Source organism: Acanthisitta chloris, unplaced genomic scaffold (assembly GCF_000695815.1).
Source record: "Acanthisitta chloris isolate BGI_N310 unplaced genomic scaffold, ASM69581v1 scaffold19412, whole genome shotgun sequence".
In the NCBI taxonomy this organism is placed as follows: domain Eukaryota; kingdom Metazoa; phylum Chordata; class Aves; order Passeriformes; family Acanthisittidae; genus Acanthisitta; species Acanthisitta chloris.
In genome coordinates this window covers 1-22,981 of record NW_008661246.1, presented here as the reverse complement: position 1 = coordinate 22,981, position 22,981 = coordinate 1, and the positions used below count along the sequence as shown (strand labels likewise).

General features: G+C 39.3%; 1 protein-coding gene across 1 annotated transcript; it reads left to right on the top strand.

Annotated features, from left to right (window-relative positions):
* Nucleotides 1-257: 257 nt before the first annotated feature.
* LOC103797930 (peroxisomal carnitine O-octanoyltransferase-like) lies at nt 258-20,209 on the top strand. Its single transcript, XM_009070166.1, is given in 17 exon segments — nt 258-376; nt 6,766-6,826; nt 6,828-6,876; nt 7,865-8,046; nt 8,231-8,355; nt 10,350-10,458; nt 12,409-12,502; nt 12,596-12,721; nt 13,149-13,250; nt 13,838-13,921; nt 14,028-14,135; nt 14,396-14,526; nt 15,767-15,890; nt 17,823-17,901; nt 18,714-18,807; nt 18,946-19,065; nt 20,032-20,209. Coding segments are annotated over 17 exon segments (1,824 nt in total). The 5' UTR covers nt 258-261; the 3' UTR covers nt 20,153-20,209.
* Nucleotides 20,210-22,981: the final 2,772 nt, after the last annotated feature.

Genomic DNA, 22,981 nt, shown 5'->3' with positions numbered 1-22,981 from the left:
AGTGGCCTCTCCTCGGCAGGGAGCGCGGCCGTGCTCTAGCTGGGCGGTCGCGCCGTCGCGGGGAAAGGATCAGTAGCCGCTCGGTCGTGGTTTGCCCGTGTTGTGCACGGCAGCCAGGACTCCGCGGTGCTGGCTGTGCTGGGAACGCGTCTGAGCCCTGTGCCGTGTAAATACTGTAAGACTAGGGGAGGGGGAGAGGACACTATTGGGAAATGCGTCTTCCTGAACTGTCTGTGTTCCCCTGTGGTCCAGGTCTGCATCATGGAAAAGCAAGTGCTTGGATCCTCCGAGGAGCACACGTTTCAGTACCAAGACTCTCTGCCTCCCTTGCCAGTACCTCCTCTTGACGAATCTTTAAGTAAATACCTCGATGCCGGTAATGACCTAATGTTCGAATAGTGGGGTGGGCTGGGCTGTTGTAACCAGGCTAATCTGAAGATGTTTGCAAAGTGATTGCAGGGATGGCTTGTATCAGCTGGTGGTGGTGGGGCATGGGACACAGTCAAGCTTACAGTGCCAAAGGCCTTTTTCAGGTTCAAAACAACAAAGTGCGTGGAGCAACCTGAGTAAACATTTCTATTTTATCCCTAATTAACTTTCTTCAAGGGAGTTGGGCATGTGGGAGGGTTAATGTTTTGGTTTGAGGGTGGATTATATTTTTTCAGCTGTATCAGCTGGTCTAGTAAAAGATATTTCTCCATGTACAAATTTAGTTTTGTATAACTGCTTGTTTATGGCTGTGCTTGCCCAGGATCTTTGAACAACATCAGTTGTTTCAAACTTTTCATTTGTGAGCTAGAAGGTTTATTAACTATACAGTAGTAGGAAAAGTCAGTGGTGAGCATTTTTTGATAATTTAATGTGGGTGGTTTCTGCCTTGAAATGTTGACTAGTCCAAAGAAGATCACATAAGAGAAAAGTTTTGAAAACAACGTCAATGTATATGTATCTAGTTTTGTTTATAAAGCTGATTAGCTCTTTATTTAATCAGGCTTCGATATATTGGGAATGACAAGGATACGTTACCTAGTATCTCGAGATTGCTTTCCTAGGTTTCTTCAATAATTCTCAGAACTCTTGAGACACTGAGCTTTTTCTGGAACATCTGCTTTGTGTCTTACCACCTTACATGCATTACAGGAATGCTAACAGAGTAAGACCTGGAGTTCTCTTCTTAGCAGTAACATACTATGCCAAAATTTCCCTTTCCCAAAATAGAAATCTGTAAGTTCACTCAGAGTTCCCATTTATTCTGAGTGTAGTGGAGATGGGGCATTTCTTTGGTGTTTCTTACACCATCATTTTTTGATGCGGAATGTAGAAATTGTGGTTTTAGAGAAAAAAATGTGTATGTGTGTATAAAAAAATACATTTTGTTGCAGTGCAGACTAACTAAAGTTGTGCTGCAATAGTACCGAATAGTGATGACAAAATTGCTGTTTAGTTTTGTAAGCCCAACTGGCTCTCCAGGTTAATAAATAACTCTCTGATGGAGTGAAAATCTGGCAGTGAATTTGTTTGCTCTTGTCTTCAGGTTCTGATCTGGGTTTTCATACGTACCTTATCACACATCCTCTTTTCTTTTCATGCTGAAGTTGGTTGCTACTTGCTGTTTCTTATACATAAATCATTCTGTAACTTTTGATCATTGCTGTTGTTCTCCTTCAGTCTCACTGGCAGTTGAAGAAAGATTAGTCCAGTGTTTGCTGGTCTGCCACAGTCTCCCCTTGTACAAATCACATAAAGCCGAGGTATGCAGTGCACAGTTCTAGGCACTAGCTCTACTTCTCATTGGTAAAGCTTGTCATTTTTTTAATCTGTGAAAGTGAGTGATGGAAAGAAGGTGCTTCTGAAGAACAATTCCAAATGACTCTTCATAGAGGCTAGGAATCATTCCTGAGAAACACTGTCATTGGTTAAAGGAGGATTCTAGGCACATAAGAAAAGGGACAGAGAAAGGAACTTGGGAGTGCTGGTGAACAGGTGGCCAAGAAGGCCAGTGCCATCTTGGCTGGTATCAAAAATAGTGTGGCCAGCAGGACTACGGAAGTGATTGTCCCCCCTGCACTCGGCATTGGTGAGGCCATACCTTGAGTACTGTGTTCAGTTTTGGGCCCCTCAATTAAAAAAGACATTGAGGCACTGACACGAGTCCAGCAAAGGGCAAGGCTTACGTTGTATGAGGAAGGGCTGAGGGAATTAGGTATCTGAAAGGGGGTTGTAGAGAGGTGAGAGATGGTCTCTTCTGCCGTGTCTGCAGTGAGAGGGCTAGAGGAAATGGTCATAAACTGAGACAGGAGAGATTCAGATTTGATGTTAGGAAAACGTTTTTCACAGTTAGAGTGGTCAGGAACTGGAATAGATTGCCCGGGGAGGTGTTGGAGTCACCATCCCTGGAAGTGTTTAAGAGGTGTCTGGATCTGGTGCTGGAGGATGTGGCTTAGGGGTTTCAGCAGAGTGACAGGCTCATGGTTGAACTTGATGATCTTAGAGGTCTCCTCCAGCCTTGATGATTCTATGATTTTAGAACATTAGTCAGGGCACCTGTTGTTAAAGCATTGGTCTGTTTAAAGCCAGTCAGCTGGAAAAGCTGGACAAAGTATGTCTCAGAATGTGCCTTATTTAAGCTGCCTCTTCTTTAATGAGTAACCTTGAGCAGAGAAGGTGACCATACCATGTTATTTGGCCTTCGAGTTCACCCGAGAGGTTGAGATTCAAAAACTTGGAATCAACAGGAGAGTATGAAAACCCAAAGTTCCAGTTTTCCAGAGGGTTCCTTAACTATGCAACTGAAGATGTCTTTCCTGGGATACTTCTTGTTCATGGACTGAGCTGATTTGCTATGCAGAAAGTAAGACAAGATCTGTGGGCTGGAGTTTCACTGAACTCTGGTGAGAAAGACACTGAGTTCTGCTTCTTCCTAGTAGTGCTGCTTCTACATCTGATTCAAGTTTTTTAAATGGAAAGAGGCCCTGTACTCAAAGAATCATGTAGGTTGGGAAGAGTTCATTTAGACTAGATTCTGGCTCAAAGCTGGTTCAACTACAGCCTGTTGCTTAGGCCTTGCTTAGCTGGGTTTTGTTTATCTGTAAGGATGGAGATTGCACAGCCTCTCTTCCAGTGTAACCTGTTCTTTGTAACCTGTTCGATCACCTTCACAACTGTGGGAGGGGGAACAAAAAATCAAACCAAGAAACAACAACAAAATCCTCGAAAACTTCACATTTTCTTTGTCAGAAATTTTGTGCATTCCAACTTTATTTCATTTTCTCTCATCTTGTTTCTCTGTATCTCTGGGAGGAGCTATGCTTTATCTTCACTATGCCTTTCCATGGGTTGAAGAGTGCAGCAAGGTCTTCTTTTACTTTCTCTTTGTAAGCTGAACAACTCAGCTCTCAGCTTCATCTCATCATGTGTTCCAGTCTCTTAGCCCTCTTAGTCACCCCTTTAACAGTTTGCCTAAATTATTTAAAAGGCCTTTTCCAGCCTAAATGATTCTAGGAATAGAGAACAGAACCTTGTAATTTTGTGTTGTTGGGTTTTTTTTCCATTTTCTATGTGCATATTGCTCTGTAATGGCTTTGTAACTTGAATAATAGAGGATAAATCACTCCCTCTTTCAAGAGTGTGTGGTAATAAGGTCACCTTCTGTGAAACTCAAGTGTTGGACTACCCTCAATCTGGGAAGGCTTTCAGCTTCAGGGTGAAAACTATGATCTGCTAGACAGAAGGCTTTCAGCTTCAGGGTGAAAACTGTGATCTGCTAAACGCTATAGGTGAATGGCTGTGTTGCTATTATTTCTTTTTTTTTTTTCTGTTCACACCTGGTGGTGTGGCAATTCAAGCTGCATCTAGATGAGGTCTAGATATGTTAGTCACTTCCTGAATTTCATATCTGAAAGCTGCATCTAGATGAGGTCTAGATATATTAGTCACTTCCTGAATTTCTTATCTGGTTATCTGAGGTGGAGGTGTAAGGAGAATGCTGATACCTTTCCAGTTGTGATGGTGTTGCAGTGGAACATGGAGGTCCCGGTGCAATTTGAACACAAACACTGTATGATGATGCTGGAAGGTGGATGTTCTGCCTTGCTGCCTAAGGTTGTCAGCCTGTGTTTAAAACCACATTTGTAGGTAGTATTCTTCCCGCAGTCTCTGTGTTTGTTCTATGGAGTCTGAAGAATATCACTAGGAATTGCATTATACTGTTGTGGAGTAGCATAAGGAGGCCAGGTTGTATCTGAAAATGGATTTTTATCTTTCACCTTAGGACAGGTCATGCAAAATACTGAAATGCTTTATATGATTAGGGTAAAAGTTGAATTATTTTGGAAAGGGGTGAGGTGGACTTACTCTTGGTGGAAGAGGATCAGCATAGGACAAGAAGGAAGATTTTGAGAACTATAGGCCAATCAACTTCACCTTAATCCCTGGGAATCCCTGGCAAATAATCATGGAAACCATTTGTGAGCTTATGAAGGACAAGAAGGTGGCTGGAAACAGGCAACATGGGTTTATGAAGAGGAAATTCTGCTTGACCAACTTGATAGCCTTTTATGAGGAGGTGACTGTCTTGCTGGATGAAGGAAGAACAGCGGGCAATTGTTTATATTGACTTTAGCACGGCTTTTGGCACTTCAAAAGCTTTTTAAAGAAATTTCTCATAGATGAACTAATAAAATATGGGCTAGGTAGTGGACAATCAGATGGTCTAAAAACTGTCTCAGCTGCTGGGCTCAAAGGTTTGTGAACAGAAACACATACTCCATATATAGGCCAGTCAGTGGTGGTGTGTCTTCTATCCTGGGGTCCAGTAATTTTTAATATGGTCATGAATGACCTGCATGATGGGACAGAGTGAGCCCTGGGTTTGGAAATGATAGAAAGCTGGAAGGAGTGGCTGATACACCAGATGGTTGTACTACGATCAGAGAGAGCTTGACAGGCTGGAGGAACAGCTTGACAGGAACCTTATGAAGCTCAACAAACACAGGGAAATGCTAAGTCATGCACCCAGAGGGGAGTAAGTTTCCACACCAGCACATCAGCTGGGGCTGACTATCTGGAAAGCAGCTTTGCAGAAAAGCCCCTGAGGTCCTGGCGGACCTGCAGTGGAACACGAGCCTTGCAGCTAGGCTCCATTAGAAGGGGCATTGCCAGCTGTGCCCATTTCTGAGCTCCCCAGTACAAGCAAGACACGGACATACTGAAGTGAGCCCAGCAAGAGGCCATGAGTGTGATTAAGGGCTTGGATTATCTGACACGAGAAGAGACTGAGAGCTGGGATTGTTCAGCTAGGTGAAGAAATTGATCTAGGGGAGATCTTTGCAATATGTGTAATTACTTGTTGTGGAGGAGTATAGAAGATGGAGCCAGACATTGTAGTAATATCCAGTGATAGAATAAGAGGTGATGAGCACAAATTGAAATACAAGAAATTCCTTTCAAACATAAGAAAATTCATTTTGCGAGAGTGGTCAAGCAGTGGAACAGGTTACTACCAAGGAGGTTGTAGAGTCTCCATCCTTGGAGTTATTTAAAACCCAGCACAGTCCTGAGCAACTTGCTGTAACTGACCCTGCTAAGATGAAGTGTAGGACTAGATGATTTCTAGATCTTCGAAGAAGAGAAAAATAATGGTTGCAGGCAAGCAGTCATAATTGCAGCAAGAAAGAGTTGTGAGGAAGTAAGATTTTAACTCTACAAGGATAGGTAAATATTTGAGACCTCAGACAGCTGAAACTCTGTTGTTACTTGCAAAAGATAAATTAGAGATGATGCACATACACTACTACTAAAAATTAAACAAGTATCCTTCCTTGGTTCTTAACAGCTGTAAGTAGGTCACAGGGTTATTGCTAGCAAGGCAGACAAGAAATTAACTGACAGTAGTGTCTAACAGCCTCAAAAATGAATCAGACCTCAGTGAGTAGGCATTGCATCACCAGAAACACACCCCACACCCCTCCATTCTGTTTGCCACTGACTTCACAGTCTAAGCAGGAAGTTAACAGAAAATATACACCAACAATGAGATGTGCCTGCTTGGAAACTGACAACAGCAGTGCCTGTTACTGACAGTAGATTTCATGGTAAAAAGGCTTTAAGTGTAGTTTTGATTAAAATAATGACTCATTTTGCAGGGGTTTGTGGATAACTTTGGCCTATATGCGACATGATCCGAGAGAAATCCAAAATTATAGAAAAACAGGAAAACTGAGTAGCAGTAACTGCCTTTGGTATTGTTCATAGGTGTGTGTAACATGGACAGTGAATGAGAATTGATGGGCAAGTTGCTTGTAGACCATGAATAGGCTTGAAAATAGACAAGTAGCTTATAGCTGGTGCAGTAGAGTGGCAGACACATATGGCTCAATGTGCTAATTTGCAAAGTTCCTGTACATTTAATTACTTGGTGAGTTCTGTGACAGCTGATGGAGTTGCAGAACTCCATAGTATTTCCAGCTACAGTCGTAAAGATATTTGATTTAGTTATCTCTTAAGTATTTCAGGTTTTCAGCAGTTACTTTTATCTGCTAGCTGCTGTATTTATTTAAAAGTGTGTATGTATGTTTTAGTAGAACACACTGATTTTTTTACAGATTTTTAAAAGGTGTTTCCCTTTCAAATACTTGTTTTAGAAAAATAAATTTACATACACTCCATTGCCTGTGAATATCTGAATCTTGCAATAAATCTCAGTATACAATTGTCTTTAGAATAACCTCTTTTTTCCTTTTTTTTTCTTTTTTTTGTTTTTAACAGTGAAGCCATTTCTAAACCAAGAGGAATATCAAAGAACTGAGGATATAGTTAAAAAATTTTTAAGAGTTGCATCAGAAATTACTGGAAAGAGCTAAAATGAGAAGGAACTGGGTATGTATTTAGATATGTAAGAAATCATAATTCAGTGTAAGAAATCTTAATTCAGCTTATGGAAGGCTGGTTATCCAGGATATGATTCAGAGAGTCATTTCACTTTTTCAAATCTTAGAATCTTCCTTGTATCTGCCACTTGGCCTATGGATATGAAAGCATTCACTTATATATGTGTGATTTGGTTTTTTTAAAGCTGAGTGGCTAACTGACTGAAGTTGAAAGTTACCTACCACCTTTTGAGTGCTTTATCTGTCAGTCTCTGCTTCGGTGACTTCTGTCCCTACTGTTTCCACCCTGGGGGAAAAATACCCAACAAAACCAAACTCAGAATTTAGAGTTTGGTCTTTCTTTCTTCCCAGAAGGAAGCTGTGTGGTAGCATTTAAAATGGTCTTCCAACAGAGAAAGGGATACAAGGAATGTCATTACCAAGTGGAATTCATGAGGGCTTTGTAAATCTTAACATGACACACTCCAGAGTGGGGATTTTCAGATGATGGTGGAGAAAATACGTTATGAACTGTCCATCTCAGATCCCTTCTCAACACCAGTCTACTTTCCTTCCATTCTTCATGGAGTAATCTGTCTGATATTCGCAGTGGCCGCAGCTGATATCTGCAAGAGTTTAAGATGATGAATACCAGGGAAGAATTGTTCATCATAACTTACAGTTTAATATTCTTAAGCAATATTGAATTTTATTTCAAGCTTGAAAATAGAAGAGCTAGATGTGTTGCTGCCTTCAGCAGGTAGCTATCACAGAATCATAGAACCAACCAGGTTGGAAGAGACCTCAAGGATCATCGAGTCCAACCTAACTGTCATTACTAGACCCACTGTCCTGCCTTGTGTTATCCAGGGACTACTATTCAAAGTATTTAAAAAAAAAAAAAGTGAAAAGAGCAGACAGTTGAACAGTCAGGTGATTATTAAAGAATTAATGACTAAAAATTACTTAGTTCTGATGCTAAACATTTTTCTTTTCAGCTGGAGGACTGGTGGCTGAACGTGGCTTATCTTGATCTTCGCAACTCAACGCAGATACACTGTAATATGGGAGGCCCTGGTCCATATATTGAGCACTGCTGGCCACCCAAAGAGGGCACTCAGATAGAAAGAGCATGTGTGAATATATGGCACACCCTGAAGTACTGGGATCTGTTACGAGCGTAAGGCTTTAAGAAAAAGTATTTGATCCTAAATATTAATGATCCATGTATCCTTTAGTTGCAAAAGTATGTTTGTGTTTATTGGCATGCATTCTTTGCAGTAAAAGACAGGTTTGTCTTCCCTTGATTTTCTTCCATCATTATTGCTTCTTTTGTTTAATTTTGGTGTATTTGTTTACTACAGAGAGAAGGTGGCTATAGAGAGGTCTGGGAATAGTGTTCTGGACATGAACCAATTTCGAATGCTCTTCTGCACTTGCAGAATTCCTGGAGTTACCAGAGACTCGATCGGCAGTTATTTTAAAACTGGTAAACAAAACTGGGGGTTAATATAAGCAAATGATTTTGTATTAATGGGCTAATGGAGTGGTTGCTTTAATCACAAAATACTTGCTTCCTCAACCACTAAATCAGATACTGGTTGTTGAGTGCTTATATAAGGAAGCAAAGAAGATATCTCCTCTACAAATGCCCTTTTTGGTCCAATACCTAGTTCTTACTAGATATGATTAAAAGAAAGCTCCGCTTCAAATTGCATGTTACCAGCCTGATGCATATAAAAAGTGTGCCAGCATTAAGAATTGATAACAGACAAATTCCATGTGTTATACATGTGTGTGGATTCCCTGTATTATATGGATAGAATTTCAACATTGTAACCATTGAATCTTTTTTCACAGGATGCATTTCTCAAGTGTATTCCTGTACATTCTGTTGGAGTAATTCTTACTTTCTATCATTGTGCTGTTTCTTGGCTTGGTCAGCTGCTTCTGGTACCAGTCTTGAAAGTACTCCATAGTGCTCCTTGATGGCACTCTCTTAAACTCCCAACAGTTTTCTAGGGTATAGGATCAAGAGCTAGAGTAAAAGTGTGATGTTCTTATTCAGTCTTGGCTAACAAATACCGTAGCATTAGTAATCAGCTAACTGAAATTGTAACAGGCCTCCCACACACCTTCGGATGCCTCCAGCATTGTTCAACAGTGTTGCTTTAGGTAATCATGTGAATTTCAGTAAGACTCAGGAATTCAAGAAGAAGGAGGTATTGCTTGTTCCATAGAAAATATGCGAGGAAATCTCTGTTCCATGTGATAGAATCAGAAAATGCAAAGTTGAAGGCAGGTTTCAAGGGTTCTCATCTTAGCATTACCATTGAAGAGTCAGTTTAAATACCAAAACATAGAAGAAACATTCAAATGGTTGGAAGTTGATGTTCCGTTATGATCACACTTAATAAACAAAGCAGTTACCCTATGGAGAGGCAATTTATGTCATTCATGTCCCTTTTCTCCCTTAAAATATTATAAGGACTTTATTAAACCAGTCTTGCTTATATGATTTTTCATGTCATACACAGCAAGTGAGATGCATTTCCATGTAGATTGTCTGCCTCTGTGAAATATTTAGTTCACTTAGGCGTCTTGTTTCTCTGTGATTCATGGAGAATACCTCTAGAGAAGGATTTGGGCCATTAAAATATGCAGGTGTATAAGAAGGAATTGTCACCTGGAGAGGGATCTGTTTTTCTCCTTTGACTATAGAGGGAACTGACATGGTCTAAACACTTGAAGCAATATTCAGATTTCAGAGTAGGGCACCTAATTTCAGCTTAGAGTCAAAGACCATACTAAAACCCAGGAGAGTGTTTTCCAACTTTAGTCTAATTTCCGGATAGATGGATTCAGTAGAGCAGTGCTGTGCCAATATGCCTGTCCTGGTGTGGGCTAGTACCAGTTGAATTTCTGTATAGTGGCCAAATTGGTGTGTCAGTGCTCCCTTTTTACAGAAGTGCATGTGCTAGTCAGGTACGATTGACATGGTGGTGCATCACAAGCTCCATAACTGAAGCTGGTTGCATAAACACTCTGACAACTGAAGGACTCTGTTGTTTGCTGAGTGTCTTACCAGCAGATTTGCTCAACAAACTATCTCCTGCAAGACAAATGTTGTTAGGTCAACTTTCAGCAAGGAACACTCATTTCACCAGAGAGTCTTTCTGCCTACAGGATACACAAATAAGTGACCTTTGCTACTAGGTAATGACAATGACTTTTAGTAGTTTATAGCAATGCAAGTTATGACTTCTCTTGGTTTTTAAAATATCTTCAAATTTGCAGTGAGATAATGCAATTGGACTTGAAAAGTTATCTGTTTTTAAAATCTTACCTGTTTTTAACTGTATAAGTTCTGCCACATTTTGGACAAAAAAAAAGGGTCTGTAGGATTTGCTGAGTTTTTCCTGTATCTGTCACTCACTTTATCCCCAAGGCCATATTTTCACTTACTTTTATTTTTCATTTCAGAGAATGAAGGTGAATGCCCATCTCACTTAATAGTCCTGTGTCGAGGTCGAGTGTTTGCATTTGATGCTATGCACGAGGGCAGTATGGTGACTCCTCCAGAGATTTTCAGGTTCTCAAACTAACTTGTTCTAAATGAGCTGTCCTATTTAAGCTGCATACTGAAGAGGCTTTCTTTTTTCTACTCCCTTCACCCCAAAGAATAGGTGTGAGAGAGGCTACAGCTTCTCCTCTAGCTGAAGGTTCAGATTTGAGTAAATTCTTTTTTAGTGAATGGCAACTTCTTTCTGTAAAGCCTGATGGTCATGTGCTGTTGTAATACACCCACAGAACATGACACAGAAGGGCTGAATGAAGAGACTTTAGTAGGAAATATCATTTATATAAGAAGTCATTACATGGAATTGTTAGGATTGTAAATAAATAACATTGTTCCTATCAGGAAAAATGCACATTGATAATTGTCTCATTTCTACTTAATCATTGTCAAAGATGAAGCCCCACTGTCATATTGATTCAAGTCTAATGCACTTGTGGTCGATTTCCTCAAGAATAGAGGGGCTGGAATTTCTCTTGGTGAGTGTAGCAGAGTCCATACCCACAGCACACACAATTGACTTCCTGCTAGTTACAGAGCAGTACAGCAGCATTTCACTAGCATTTCTTGTCTTTGCACCAGACCTGTGGCAACCAGCCGTGTTTGTGGCTCTTTTGATGCTCCTGAGCTGCTGCAGGGAAACAAAGAGGAAGATTTTGGCTCTTTAAATACTAAATTGCAGCACTAGTGTAACTGGCAGTGTTTAAAGCTTTTCCATGCTGTATGCTATCTCCTAGCACTGTGCTGAGGTGCTGGCTTTAAAATTGTCAGCACAGTTGTGGCCACAAGGTTTCCTATGCTATTGGTCAAACTCTAATGTCACATGCAGAAGTAGTTTCAGCATAAGTCTCGTGTGATAGATTTGGGATCTACATGCATCTTCTTACTAAAGAAGCCTTGTTAGTTTCATCTGGGGGTAAGTTACTGCATTTGTCAACAGTGCTGCTTGTGGAGCACAAGGGAAGACTCGTAATTAAAACTGGCAAAAAGTGGGTGGCCAGATTTGTCAGGCAAGACAAAAAATGGTTAGAGAAGCTAAAAATCACTTTAAAAAGAAGTCTGGTACTTTAAATACTTCATATTTTAATGTATGTATTTTTACATAATTTTGTACATAATATACTACTGATTTTAGTAGTTGTACCTGTTAATAAAGTAACAATGAAATGAACACCTGGAGTGCAGACAAAATCCCTTAAAGTTACTCTGTATAGGAAGGGCAGGTTGAGTTTGGTCTGTTGAAGTTTTCTGTTTGCCTTTTTTTTATTTTCATAACCTTATTATAAGTGTCTTTTATATTTTTGGCAACTGTATAACGAAAGATCAGTAGTGAAGTTTAATGGGCAAGAGTGCCAGAACAAAGAACAGGACACACTGAGTGGCTGTAATTTGTGGAGCTTCTTTAACACCTAGAACAGAATGTGAAAAACTGAATTTGCAAACTAAAAATTATCTCTCTGTTAATAGCTCTTCTAAAGGAAAATGCAATGAAAAGGTAGGAAGAGAATTACTCCTGTGTAGTTCAGACTCTGCATTTAGGATGTACTGTAGCCAGTGTTCTGCTTTAATTTTCAGGGTTTATCTTGAGTGGAAGTTTTGTCCTGTATCTGATTAGTTGCTATAAAAGCTGCAGTATTGCATTTATCTGCTGCTCCAGAAAGTCTGACCTGCACTGTTGAAGTCTTGGATCTGGTTTGAAATTAAGTAGGACCATGATTGTTTACATGTGAGTTTGTACTGGGCCTGTAGCTGCAGTTTGAATTAACCATTACTGTCTGAAAACAGAGCAGGTCTTAGATTGTCCTGAGAGTCTGAGGGAGCTGATTTGTCCTTCCTGAAAATTCACATTGGCCTGTGAATCTGGAACTAAAATTCCAGCTTCACAATAAAACAGAGAAAAAAGGTGACTTTTATCTTTTCTCTATCTGTTCTTTTTTAACTTCATTTTTTGAAATCTTCTTAAAGGCAACTTACTTATATACAGAAAAGATGCCATAGTGAGCCAGATGGACCAGGACTGGCAGCACTAACAAGCAATGAAAGGACAAAATGGGCAGAGGTAGGAATACTTAAACAGTTGTTTCCTGAGAAAAGCATTGTGCTCTCTGGAAACATATTATTTGACTTAGCTTTGTCATTTTATGCCTTCTAGTTACGGGAATATTTGATTGATCTTGATCCAAAGAACTTAACTCTTCTGGAAAAAATTCAGAGAAGTTTGTTCGTGGTCTGCCTTGATGATTCTAGTCCCCATGCAACTCCTGAGGACTACACAGAGGTAGCTAAGGATTTTTGATAATTCATATCTGATAAAAATTTCCCCTGTATATATCTAAAAGTAGCATTTCTTGCTCTCTCATAACAGAAAATGAAGCAGATAAATATGCAAATAATGATTCTCTTTTGATCCATAGGAAAACTTAAATAGCTTGAATTGTTAGGACATTGGAAGTGGAAATGTCTGAAATCTGCCTTCATAACCTTTAGCCCTCTATCCTTCAGGGTCTTCAAAAACACAGTCATCAACTTTGTATCACATTTTAAATTAAAAACTTGTGCTTATAATCGCGCTTCATCTTGAACTGGATGAAAATGTCTTATCTCTCAGGGAAGTCTCAACATCTTAATGTATACTAGGTTTAGCTGACAGAGGTTGCAGTGTACTCAGTGTTTTTTAGAACTCACAGTGTGTAATTTTGCTTTAGCTTACAAGGCTGGGGCTGGCAGGTGACCCGACTGCACGCTGGGGAGATAAATCCTACAATAGCATATTCTTTTCCAATGGAACCTGTAGTGCCTTCTGTGATGTAAGTTGAATTTTTTTTTTCCATCTTGTAAACCTTTCAAATATTTATTTACTGAATTTCCCCTTTCCAAGTATTATTTTAAATGCTTAGTGTGTTCCTCTTTACTGTAGCCTTGTTTACCAGGCACCTTGTGTGGCAAGTTTCCAAAAGCAGTCTGCTTCCTCAGTGTTTGATGATATACCATACTTGAATTAATAACACGAGATCTGAAATTAAAATCTGATTTCTAAAAGTATTTAATGATGGACAGTTGCAAAGAAAAAAATGCAGTGCACAAAAAGACTTAAAATTAACCCTTTGTATGATGTAGCTATTTGAACAGCTGTGGCTTTTAAACTCATGGGGTTTTTAACTCCTCATTATATAGTCAGAAGGGCTTGCATCTTGTCTAAAATCTGACTTTCCACAGCAGTAGTACATTCTGCCTCCCTGTCCAGCTGCAGAATGCTCAAAACAGTGGGTGGACATAGAGTAGTTCTATATATATTGCAGAACTAGTTTTTTTTTAGAGTGGGGTAGGGAAAAATGCGGTTTGGTCTTCTTGCAGTTATACATATAATGTGCTCTCTTTTCTTATCTGATTCTAGCATTCTCCTTTTGATGCCATGGCTTTAATTACCATGTTATCTTATGCCGAGAAGAAGATTATTGAAAGTGAGGGAAAATGGAAGGTATCTATCCTTTGTAAATATCTTTTCTTTTCTTATGGATAACAAATTTTTTTTATGGATAACATTGTCTGTTTTCACTTCTTTCTTTCTGTCTGCATCTTCCCAGGGATCAGATAATGTGAGGGATATTCCATGGCCAGAGGAACTGGTGTTCACAGTGGATCAGAAAATTATAGATGAAATTGAACGTACTAAAGAATTCTATTACAAGAAGGTGGAATTTCTTGCTGCTTCTTTTAGTTGTTACTGACGATATTTTTTTAAAAATTCTGTTTACATGTTTTTAGTTGTCTTTCTCCATGCTGGAGAACAGGCGTGAATATGTTATTATTGATAAGTTGATGAATGAGGGGGCTGAACACCTTGGTTAAATGTATTATATCGTTGGTTTGTGTTGAGTGTGTTTTATTTGAAGTGGTCCAAATTGTGATATTTCTTGACTACTGTGTTCTTTCTCCTCCTTTGGTATGACAGGTATCTGACTTGCAGCTAGTGTCTTATGCCTTCACATCTTTTGGCAAAGCATTGATTAGAAAGAAGAAACTTCATCCTGATACGTTTGTGCAGCTTGCCCTTCAGCTTGCTTATTACAAATGTCATGGACGGTAAGAACATATCATTAGGAATAAAAAACTAGTTTCTCGAGTAAAGGGGTACAGTGGCTTTGCACTGTTAGTGTGTAATTTGCTGTGGTGGTGTAAGAATGAAGAACTAAGGGGGTTTTAAAGTAATAATTGCCTAGGGCCTTACTTGCTTCAGAAGAATTGTGTCTTTGTGCCCATGGGGACAATGTGTGTGCACATTGTGGAATGAACAACAGAACACAGTCCATGAAAGTGTGAATTTGGGCTGTACAAAAGAAATACTTGGGCAAACACCAAATGTACAATGGCTAGTCTTCCAAGCCTGTAAAAGGCCTCACAGACCTCAGTGTCTCATTTTCTTTGGCAGCATCAGATGTGAAGGTTCGGGCAGAATAATAGACACACAGATAGTGACCCTCCAAATGCCCACCTCTGCATTTTTGGATGTGTAATTTTATTTTGTATTACTGATAAAAGGTGTCAGTCTTTCAGGTATTTGTGTTCCTAAGTTTCTGTTTGCTAACTAGCGCTCATTATGGCTTGTATAAGTCATTACTGACCTGCTGAGTATTGCTTGCCTCAGAAGGAAGAGGATTTCATCATAGGAACATGGTGCTTGGTCACTGGTGGTGTGTGTCTCATCATAACAAAGGCTGGTAGATCTTAGTTTGCTGAACATTAGGATAAATTAATTGTTTGACTAAAATAGCCTGTTTGGTCTGTTCCAAACACACAAGTATGTTTCATGTAAGTTCTATATTAGATGATAGACTCTCATAGAGCTGCAGGTGCTTCAGGTAAAAGCTGGATGACTGTCAGTATGCAGCAGAGAAGGTTTTGAGCCTTTTCCCTCTAAATGCATTGGGACACATTGCTATTTCAAATGTGTCTCTCTCATTTTTGAGAGTTTGGACACTATATGTGGTTTCTTTAATGGAAATACATAGTGAAACTGGAGCTTGCATAATTTCAGCTTATTTCTAGTAGAGGCTGGTAGATCTGTAGTCTGCAGAAAATAGCTGTGACAACACAATTTTTAAAGGTACGATTATAGCACTGGCAATTTTTTTCAGTCTTGTGTCTCATAAAAGCCTGTAGAGTTGCTTTTGTGACTCTTTTTCAGACACATAACTTAAAGAAAATTATTGGGTTACTGGTACTTGTAACTGAGCAAGATCCTTGGCAGGACACTTTTATTCCTTGAGAGAGCAAATAGTTTTGTTGAGTTAATGAGATACTCTTCCCTAATTTTTGTTCTTAGTCCTGGCTGCTGTTACGAAACTGCCATGACCAGGCGTTTCTATCATGGCCGCACAGAGACCATAAGACCGTGTACTGTGGAAGCAGTGGAATGGTGCAAGTCCATGCTGGATCCTTCTGACAGTGTAAATACTGAAATCCTGCTTTAATCATCGTGTATTTAGAAGGCGTGTCATTTGTATTGTTTAAAACTCGTTTTTCTTTTGTCTCATTGATGGGAGTTGGCATCTTTCCAGTGAGACAGATTTCAAATCGTGGGTTGCTCAAACTCTGGTTCTGGTCATCATGAATGAGGTGTGTTGTTATGTGTGGGCTTGTTTAGTTTTCCACCCTATTTACCTTTTGGTTTCAAGAATGTAACTGTCTTGAGTTACATTCACACTGGGTTTTTTTCACACTTTTAAAAATTACTGGTTTGAAACGAAAGTATTCTGCTTTGGAGTGGTTCTGTTGGTCTAATATTCAAGTGAAATCAGGAAATGTTGCAACTGAGAGCAAGATAGAAATCCATTTTTGTCCTAGTGGCAGCAGGGATATATTCCAGAGTTTGTCTCTGGATAGCTGAACCAGTAACCTTTTCTTTTCCCAGCAACTACCCTCTGGTGCTTGGCTGGCAAAAGCATGTCATGCCTTTCTTGCCAAGAAAGAGTTGTACTAAAGCTCTTTGTTGTCCTCAGTGCACATTTCTCAGAGAAATGAAGCAAGGAGAAGAGTTTTGACACAAAGGGCTTATGTTTCTTTAGAAAATTCAAAGGTTTTATGTTATTAATGCATCTGAAAACCAGACAGGACTATGGCTATCAGAAAGTATGTGTGATTGGTAATTCCAGCCTTCAAGAGCTTGTTTTCCTGGTCTTATCTGGCTTCTTTTCACATGTGCTGCAGCTTTAAAACTCAGTTTTCTGGCCATTATCCAAGTCTGCTTTCCTGTTGTAAATATGGATTCCTATTATTTCCTTGCACTTCAGTTACCTTCTAACCAATTATCAGGTTTCTGTGGGTAATAGAGAGGTTTGTTACTTCCAACACTTAGCTGTAGCCTTTTTCTCTTTATATTGTTAAATAGCATCTCCAGATACCTCCCTCTTGCTTTTTTTTCTAATGCTGAATTTATATGGCTTAAAAATATCGGTTTGAATGTATTGAAATTAACATGCTTAAATGTCTGGCTTTTAGGTACTAGAAAGTACATAAAGTTAGATACTTCGGAAAAAATCCTTTTGTCTCAAATTTTCTTTTGTCCCTTGTGAGCTTAGTAGCTTGATTTTTATCCAAATGGAGTGGCTGTTGCCCTTGTTTTCCATTCTCTGCTGCAGCCTCTAGTGTGACGAATAAAAAGGCCAAGGATGCTTCTTAAGTTGTGAAAGAGGAAGATCTAAAATCTTGGAGGTTTAGAGCTGTTTCTGGATGCCTCCTTCACTAAAAACATGTTATTTGTATTCTCTTCTCTCTGATTCTAATGTGTAAGTTTCAATATAAAATTGAAAAAGCTATAACGTTGGGTAGAACTGGCAGTTAGGGAATGTAGTTGGCATCTATGTGTTTCTAATTAGGGTCTTTTTTGCTTTTTTTTTCAGTTTTTGTGTTTGGTTTTTTTTTTTAATTTATTTTCTTTTTGGGTCATGGAAAGTGCAATTCAGGGCATGATGGTCATTAAGTGCACCTACACCTGGTAAAAACTTGTGTCCTTCTGAATAAATGGTATTGTAGAAAGTTTTTTGAGTTTGATTACTCTAGTTCACAGTGGTTATTTTTCATTGTTTCACCATGTTTGGGAAAGAGCATGACATTTAGAATGTCTTTCAGTACAAAAGAGATCTGTCTAACAGAACAGATGCAGGAAACAAAAGAGAAAGTTTTCTTCAAAAAGGAATTTGCATCTGGGAAAAAGAGTTTGAGAGAGAGGTTCTAATGTACCTTTTAAGTTCTTCAATTTTCTTCTAAGATTGCTAGGAACTATGAAATGGAAAAGCTTGCTGATCTGTGATTCCTGATGTGCTACTCATTTGGATTGTCTTTTTATTTTAATCTATCCTGTCTCCCCCTGCTTTACACAGAATTATCAACGACTACAGCTGATGCATAAGGCATTTGCAAAGCACAATAAAATGAGGAAAGAATGTGAGAATGGAAAAGGTACTCCGAGATCAAAAATCTTGTTCTGTTTTTTTCTTGTGGACAAAAAGGGAAAAATCACTGTATGCTAATACATTGTCTCCTTGTTTTTAACCTGAGTAAAAACTGCTCCTTAATATTTTATACTTTAATTTTGAAGAGGAGAACTAGAACCCAGTCCTTGCACCCTTTGTTGTACCCCAAAGATATGTTCACTTTGAATATTAATTCAGTTTTTTGTCCAGCTTAATCTTATTTTGGAACGCCTTCCAGTCAAATATATGCTTGGCTGGAGAGTAAGAAATGTGATCTTTTAAGGCAGAGGAGAGATTTGGGTGAAATTCTAACCACCTGTGTTAGCACTGTACACTATTCTATGAATAAGAAAGAGTAGCTGGGAAATAATCACCTGATGAACTTTCTTCTCTCTCCTTCCTACTTAGTGTGTTATCATGGCAGTTGTGACCCTGAAAGCCTTTTCACCTTGTTCACATAATTGCCAGTGGGTCCCTTTCACTGTGTGGAACTCTTCTTCCTTGGCTGAAGTGGGAGTTCTCTTGGTTTTTTGTTGTACACAGGAACTGTGCTGGGTTTCTGTGACTTAGGTTGTTTGCATTTAAGCTCAGTGCTGCAAGTTGAAAGTGATTGATGAAGGCCTCTTAGCTCAAATATGTGGGAAATATTTCTGTATGCTACAATATGAATCTTGTTTTTAGTAGACTGTCGTTTATGTCCTTCCACTGCTATTTGAGCTCCCACCTATCCAGACCAGAAGAAGAAGAAAAACAGGAAATGTTGTGGTTAATGATTCAGTATTTGCATTTATTTGACAGGCTTTGATCGTCATCTTCTGGGTCTCCTGCTCATAGCACAGGAGCAAGGACTGCCAGTGCCAGAACTTTATGGGGACAAAGCCTTCACAGCTAGGTAACTCGTTTTCTTGTCCTGTGGAGGGCTGTGTCCCTTGATACCAAGGTCTTATGCATGCTGATTTCTTTACCTCTAGGGCTCACTTTGTTTTAAATTGTGTTTAAAACTGCTGCTGTTCTTTGTGTGTTTTTCCAGCGGAGGAGGTGGGAATTTTATTCTTTCAACTAGTCTGACTGGCTACACTAGGTTTAGTGGATCTGCAGTCCCTATGGTACAACATGGCTATAGCTTTTTTTATTCAATCAGAGATGACAGGTAAGGATACAATTTCATTTTGGGCATGGGTCTGCATTTATCACAGAGGGAAAGGCAGCTAACAGCTAGGATTAGGAAAGGAAAAGACAGAAGAAAGATGGGTGAACGTCAGAAGAGTTCGAGAAGTGAGGTGCATAAGAACAGAGGCATTGGTGTTCTGGAGGTGAATACTGGAGGTGAAGTGGGCACCATGATACTGGCAATAAGCAGAAAGTAAAGAATGGGGAAGGTGAAAGAAGGGAGTAACAAAAGAAGTTAGCTGACTTTGAAATAGGCTTTTATTTTAGAGATCATTTGTAACATGCAGAGGGGTTTTTGAAAAAATAGCAATTGACTGAGCTAGAGCAGACAAGAGTACAGGAGAGCACAGTGCCCATCGTTTTTGGCAGCAACACACACATCTCAACTCTAACCAGACCGGAGTAACAAGGAGGGCCTAAAACATTCTCCTAAAATAATACAGTTTGAAAAGATCCAATTTGGGCTTATTGGTCTCATGGACAAAAATGATTGTTTCTTTATCAAATCTAAAACTACTTTGATTAGAATGTGTTTAGATAACTTGCTGGCTTACGATTTAGGTGTGATTTGAATGACTTCTTCCTAGAGCTAAGTGTGGATTGTGTACACATTCGAATCACTTGGAGAATATAAACCAGTTATACTTCAATCTATGGCTGTCTTAAGATAAATGGAACTAGATAAAGATTTACCTTCTGTTAGGTAAATAATAAAGATAAAATTACGGAAAACCTTAAATTAGTTGCAGAGGAAGAAATATTCACAGCCTTTTGGGATCTGTCAGCATTATTGTGCCTTACTGAAGGCACTAGGGATCTGAGTCCTTGTCTAATGGTGAGGCAGGATGTTTGTGATAGTCATTTCACATTTCAGGGCACTTTGCATGACTTTATCCTAGACCATGACAATTAAGAGTGATAACTTCACTGTTTTCTGTATTGACAGGATCGTTACTACCTGTTGTTCTTGGAAGTCATGTCCAGAGACTGATGCAGAAGTGCTGTGTAGAACTGTGTTCCAGTGTTTTCGTGACATGCTGCAATTAACAGTTACAGCTCAGCTGTAAGCTTGATAATGATATAAAAGGCTTTGCAAGCTCACAAGCTATATGTAGTACTTAAAAATGAAATGCTACTCAAGAGTACTGTTATACTCAAGTTAAGACATTTAATGATCCATGTGAAGTCTATCTATTTTTATGGGATTTACTGTGGTAACAGTACCCGTTTAAGAATAATGTAGCCATTTGCAACAGCAATGCAAGCAGTAGTACCTTATCTGTGTAGAACTATGCAACATTAAAATATGCCTCAACAATGCAAACATACCTGAGAGACAGGATGTTGGAGTGGAGAATTGATGGGAGACTCATATTTATGATCTTAGTAGTAACATGTAGAGTAGTTTGTAGTCTACAGATGTTTATGCCAGTGGAGCACTTAACTGTGTACTGAAGAGTAACCACACTGTCCTCTTAGGTCATTATGCTTCCTATTCATAGTGGGTTATGGAACAGAAGGGCTATATGATATTTTATAAATTACCTTTCACTTTTGCAATCAGGATTATACCAAATAAACGTTGGATCTGTGAATGGGGATGTCCCCACTATGTTTGTAGTATGAGAACACTATGATCTGAAGTATTTTAAAAAAGGATCACTCTATAATAAAGATAGAAAGCAGCATGACTTTCAGATTTCTCAGTTTCCTAGTGAACTGTGAATATCTGCTGCTTTACACTAATAACACACAATAAAAGTAAGCACTGAATACAGTTTGATAAGGTTCTCAGGATTTTAAGACTTGATTCCTTTGAGCAGCTTTGTATTTTCCTGCCATAGAAATAAAATTCTTCTAAAAATTGACTTTGTATTAATTGATTTATGGGTGGACTGTTTAATGTGTAGCACCTTTGTGAGAGAGATCATCTTGGGATCAAGTGAACTTGAAATAGAGATTCTAAAGTATCCATTGTTTTCTCTTTACCTTTTAGAGTTTGAGATCAAAGATTATTATTTGTTTTACAGAAACAACTTATTTCTCAGCTAACATGGACCCAGTCTTTTTGCCCTTTGGGAGTTCTGTGCATATTTTTTGTCCACAGTAGCAAGAAGAGAGTTGCCCTTTTTATTTCCTTCCTCAAAGCCTGACACTTCTCTGCAGGCCAGGGTGTGTTACACTGTGTCTTGTTGCCCCAAAACATATTTCCTCATTTCAGCCTCTGTCTTCCCTGCCTTTACTGGACTACTTGTATATCCTGTCTCAGTTACATCTGACAACCCCGCATTGCTTAATGGTTTATTTGAGGTGTTCCAAAACAGAAAAAGAATCTATTCCTGTTCTGGAGTGCTTGTAATAATCCACCTTCTTTCTTGGAAGTAAATGACTTTCTGAATTCTGGTGGTTAGTGAAACGTCTTGTTATGATGCTGTGATTTCTGTGAGGTAGATTAGGATTTTGGATTAAACTATGCCTGATGATTTTTATTCTTTATTTAATAAGTTGTCTGACAGTTATGACCTTTCACCCCTCAATTGGGTTAGTAAACCTGTTTGTGACTGTGACAAGAACAGTTTGCTTTGAACATTCATTCAAAACGGCCTGAAATATGATGAGTGTAATTTTGCATTTGTATGCATTTATTTTCCACTCCTGCCTCTTCTGGGAACACAGAAATCCTGCGAAAAATACAGAAAAAGGAAAACTATTTCATAAAATGTATAATTAAAAAAATGGCATTCAGTCACCAGCGTAAGCAGAATTTCCTGTTCTGCTGAGACACTGAGTCTTGCCTAGAGAAACTTAAGACAGACATATATGCAGAGAGAACAAGTTTAAATTCTGTGAGCTGTCAGAGCTACTTCTTGTGTGCTGTGGATGCAGGAATCCATGAATGTGGTATTAATTTCCTTGTTGACTAAAGCATTTTGTCTCCAGTTCCTCTGCTCTCAAACCCTCTGCCTTTCTCTGTGCCCTTCTCTGTGAGCACCTATGCTGTGTGCTGCAGAGCTGATCTTCTTGGTGCCTGGAGGACACAAGGAGCTCTCCACTCAGAGTCCTTTGCTCTCCAGTTAGACAAGTCAGTGGGGCTTTCTCATGGCTGCTGTGTAATCTTTTATTTGAAAAACTATGAACTTTTGTGCTGATGGAAGAAGAAGGTTGGGTTCTTAAAGCAAATGTACCTCATTTATTTATTAGTTATGAGGTTTAAGGAAACTAGTTATGGAATTGTACCAAAACCACATGTAGTGAAACATCCTTAATAGTCTCATGCAAAAGAGTGGACCAGCTGTGCAGCTGCACTTTAGCAGCAGGTACTGCTCTCTCACACATTGCATGTCCCACTTTGAACACTGACCAGAGAATAGGAGATGCCTTTTTCAGCCTGGAGCTCCTGCTTTATATGATCTTGCCATGCTGGACCACAGCAATCTTGTCAGCATTTTGGATGGTGGAGAGGCAACAAACTGTCATGATGCATGTGTGACATTTTCTGCCTTTATCCAGCACTTCCTGAACAATCTGCACAACAGAAAAAACCGAAAGGTGAATTAAAATCAAATAGAGCAGCTGTTTCCACCTGTGGTACATCCAGTCTCTTATCTGTGATAGAACAGTAACAGAGGTGATGTTTCTATAGCCTTGGAGGTGAACAACTCTTACCCCTGATGACTGGTTCAGATTCCTGTTTGTACATCTGGGGTAGGGGCTCACTCTTTGCATTTTCAATTGTCTCATAAGCCAGGTCAAGCAGACTACACATTCCCCACAAGATCCTCCTTGTTGGTGAGAACAAGGTCCAGCATAGCATTTCCCCTTGTTGGCTCTTACCACTTGGTGAAATGATTCATCATGCCTGATGAATTTGGTGGCCTCCTATGATGGGGCCACAG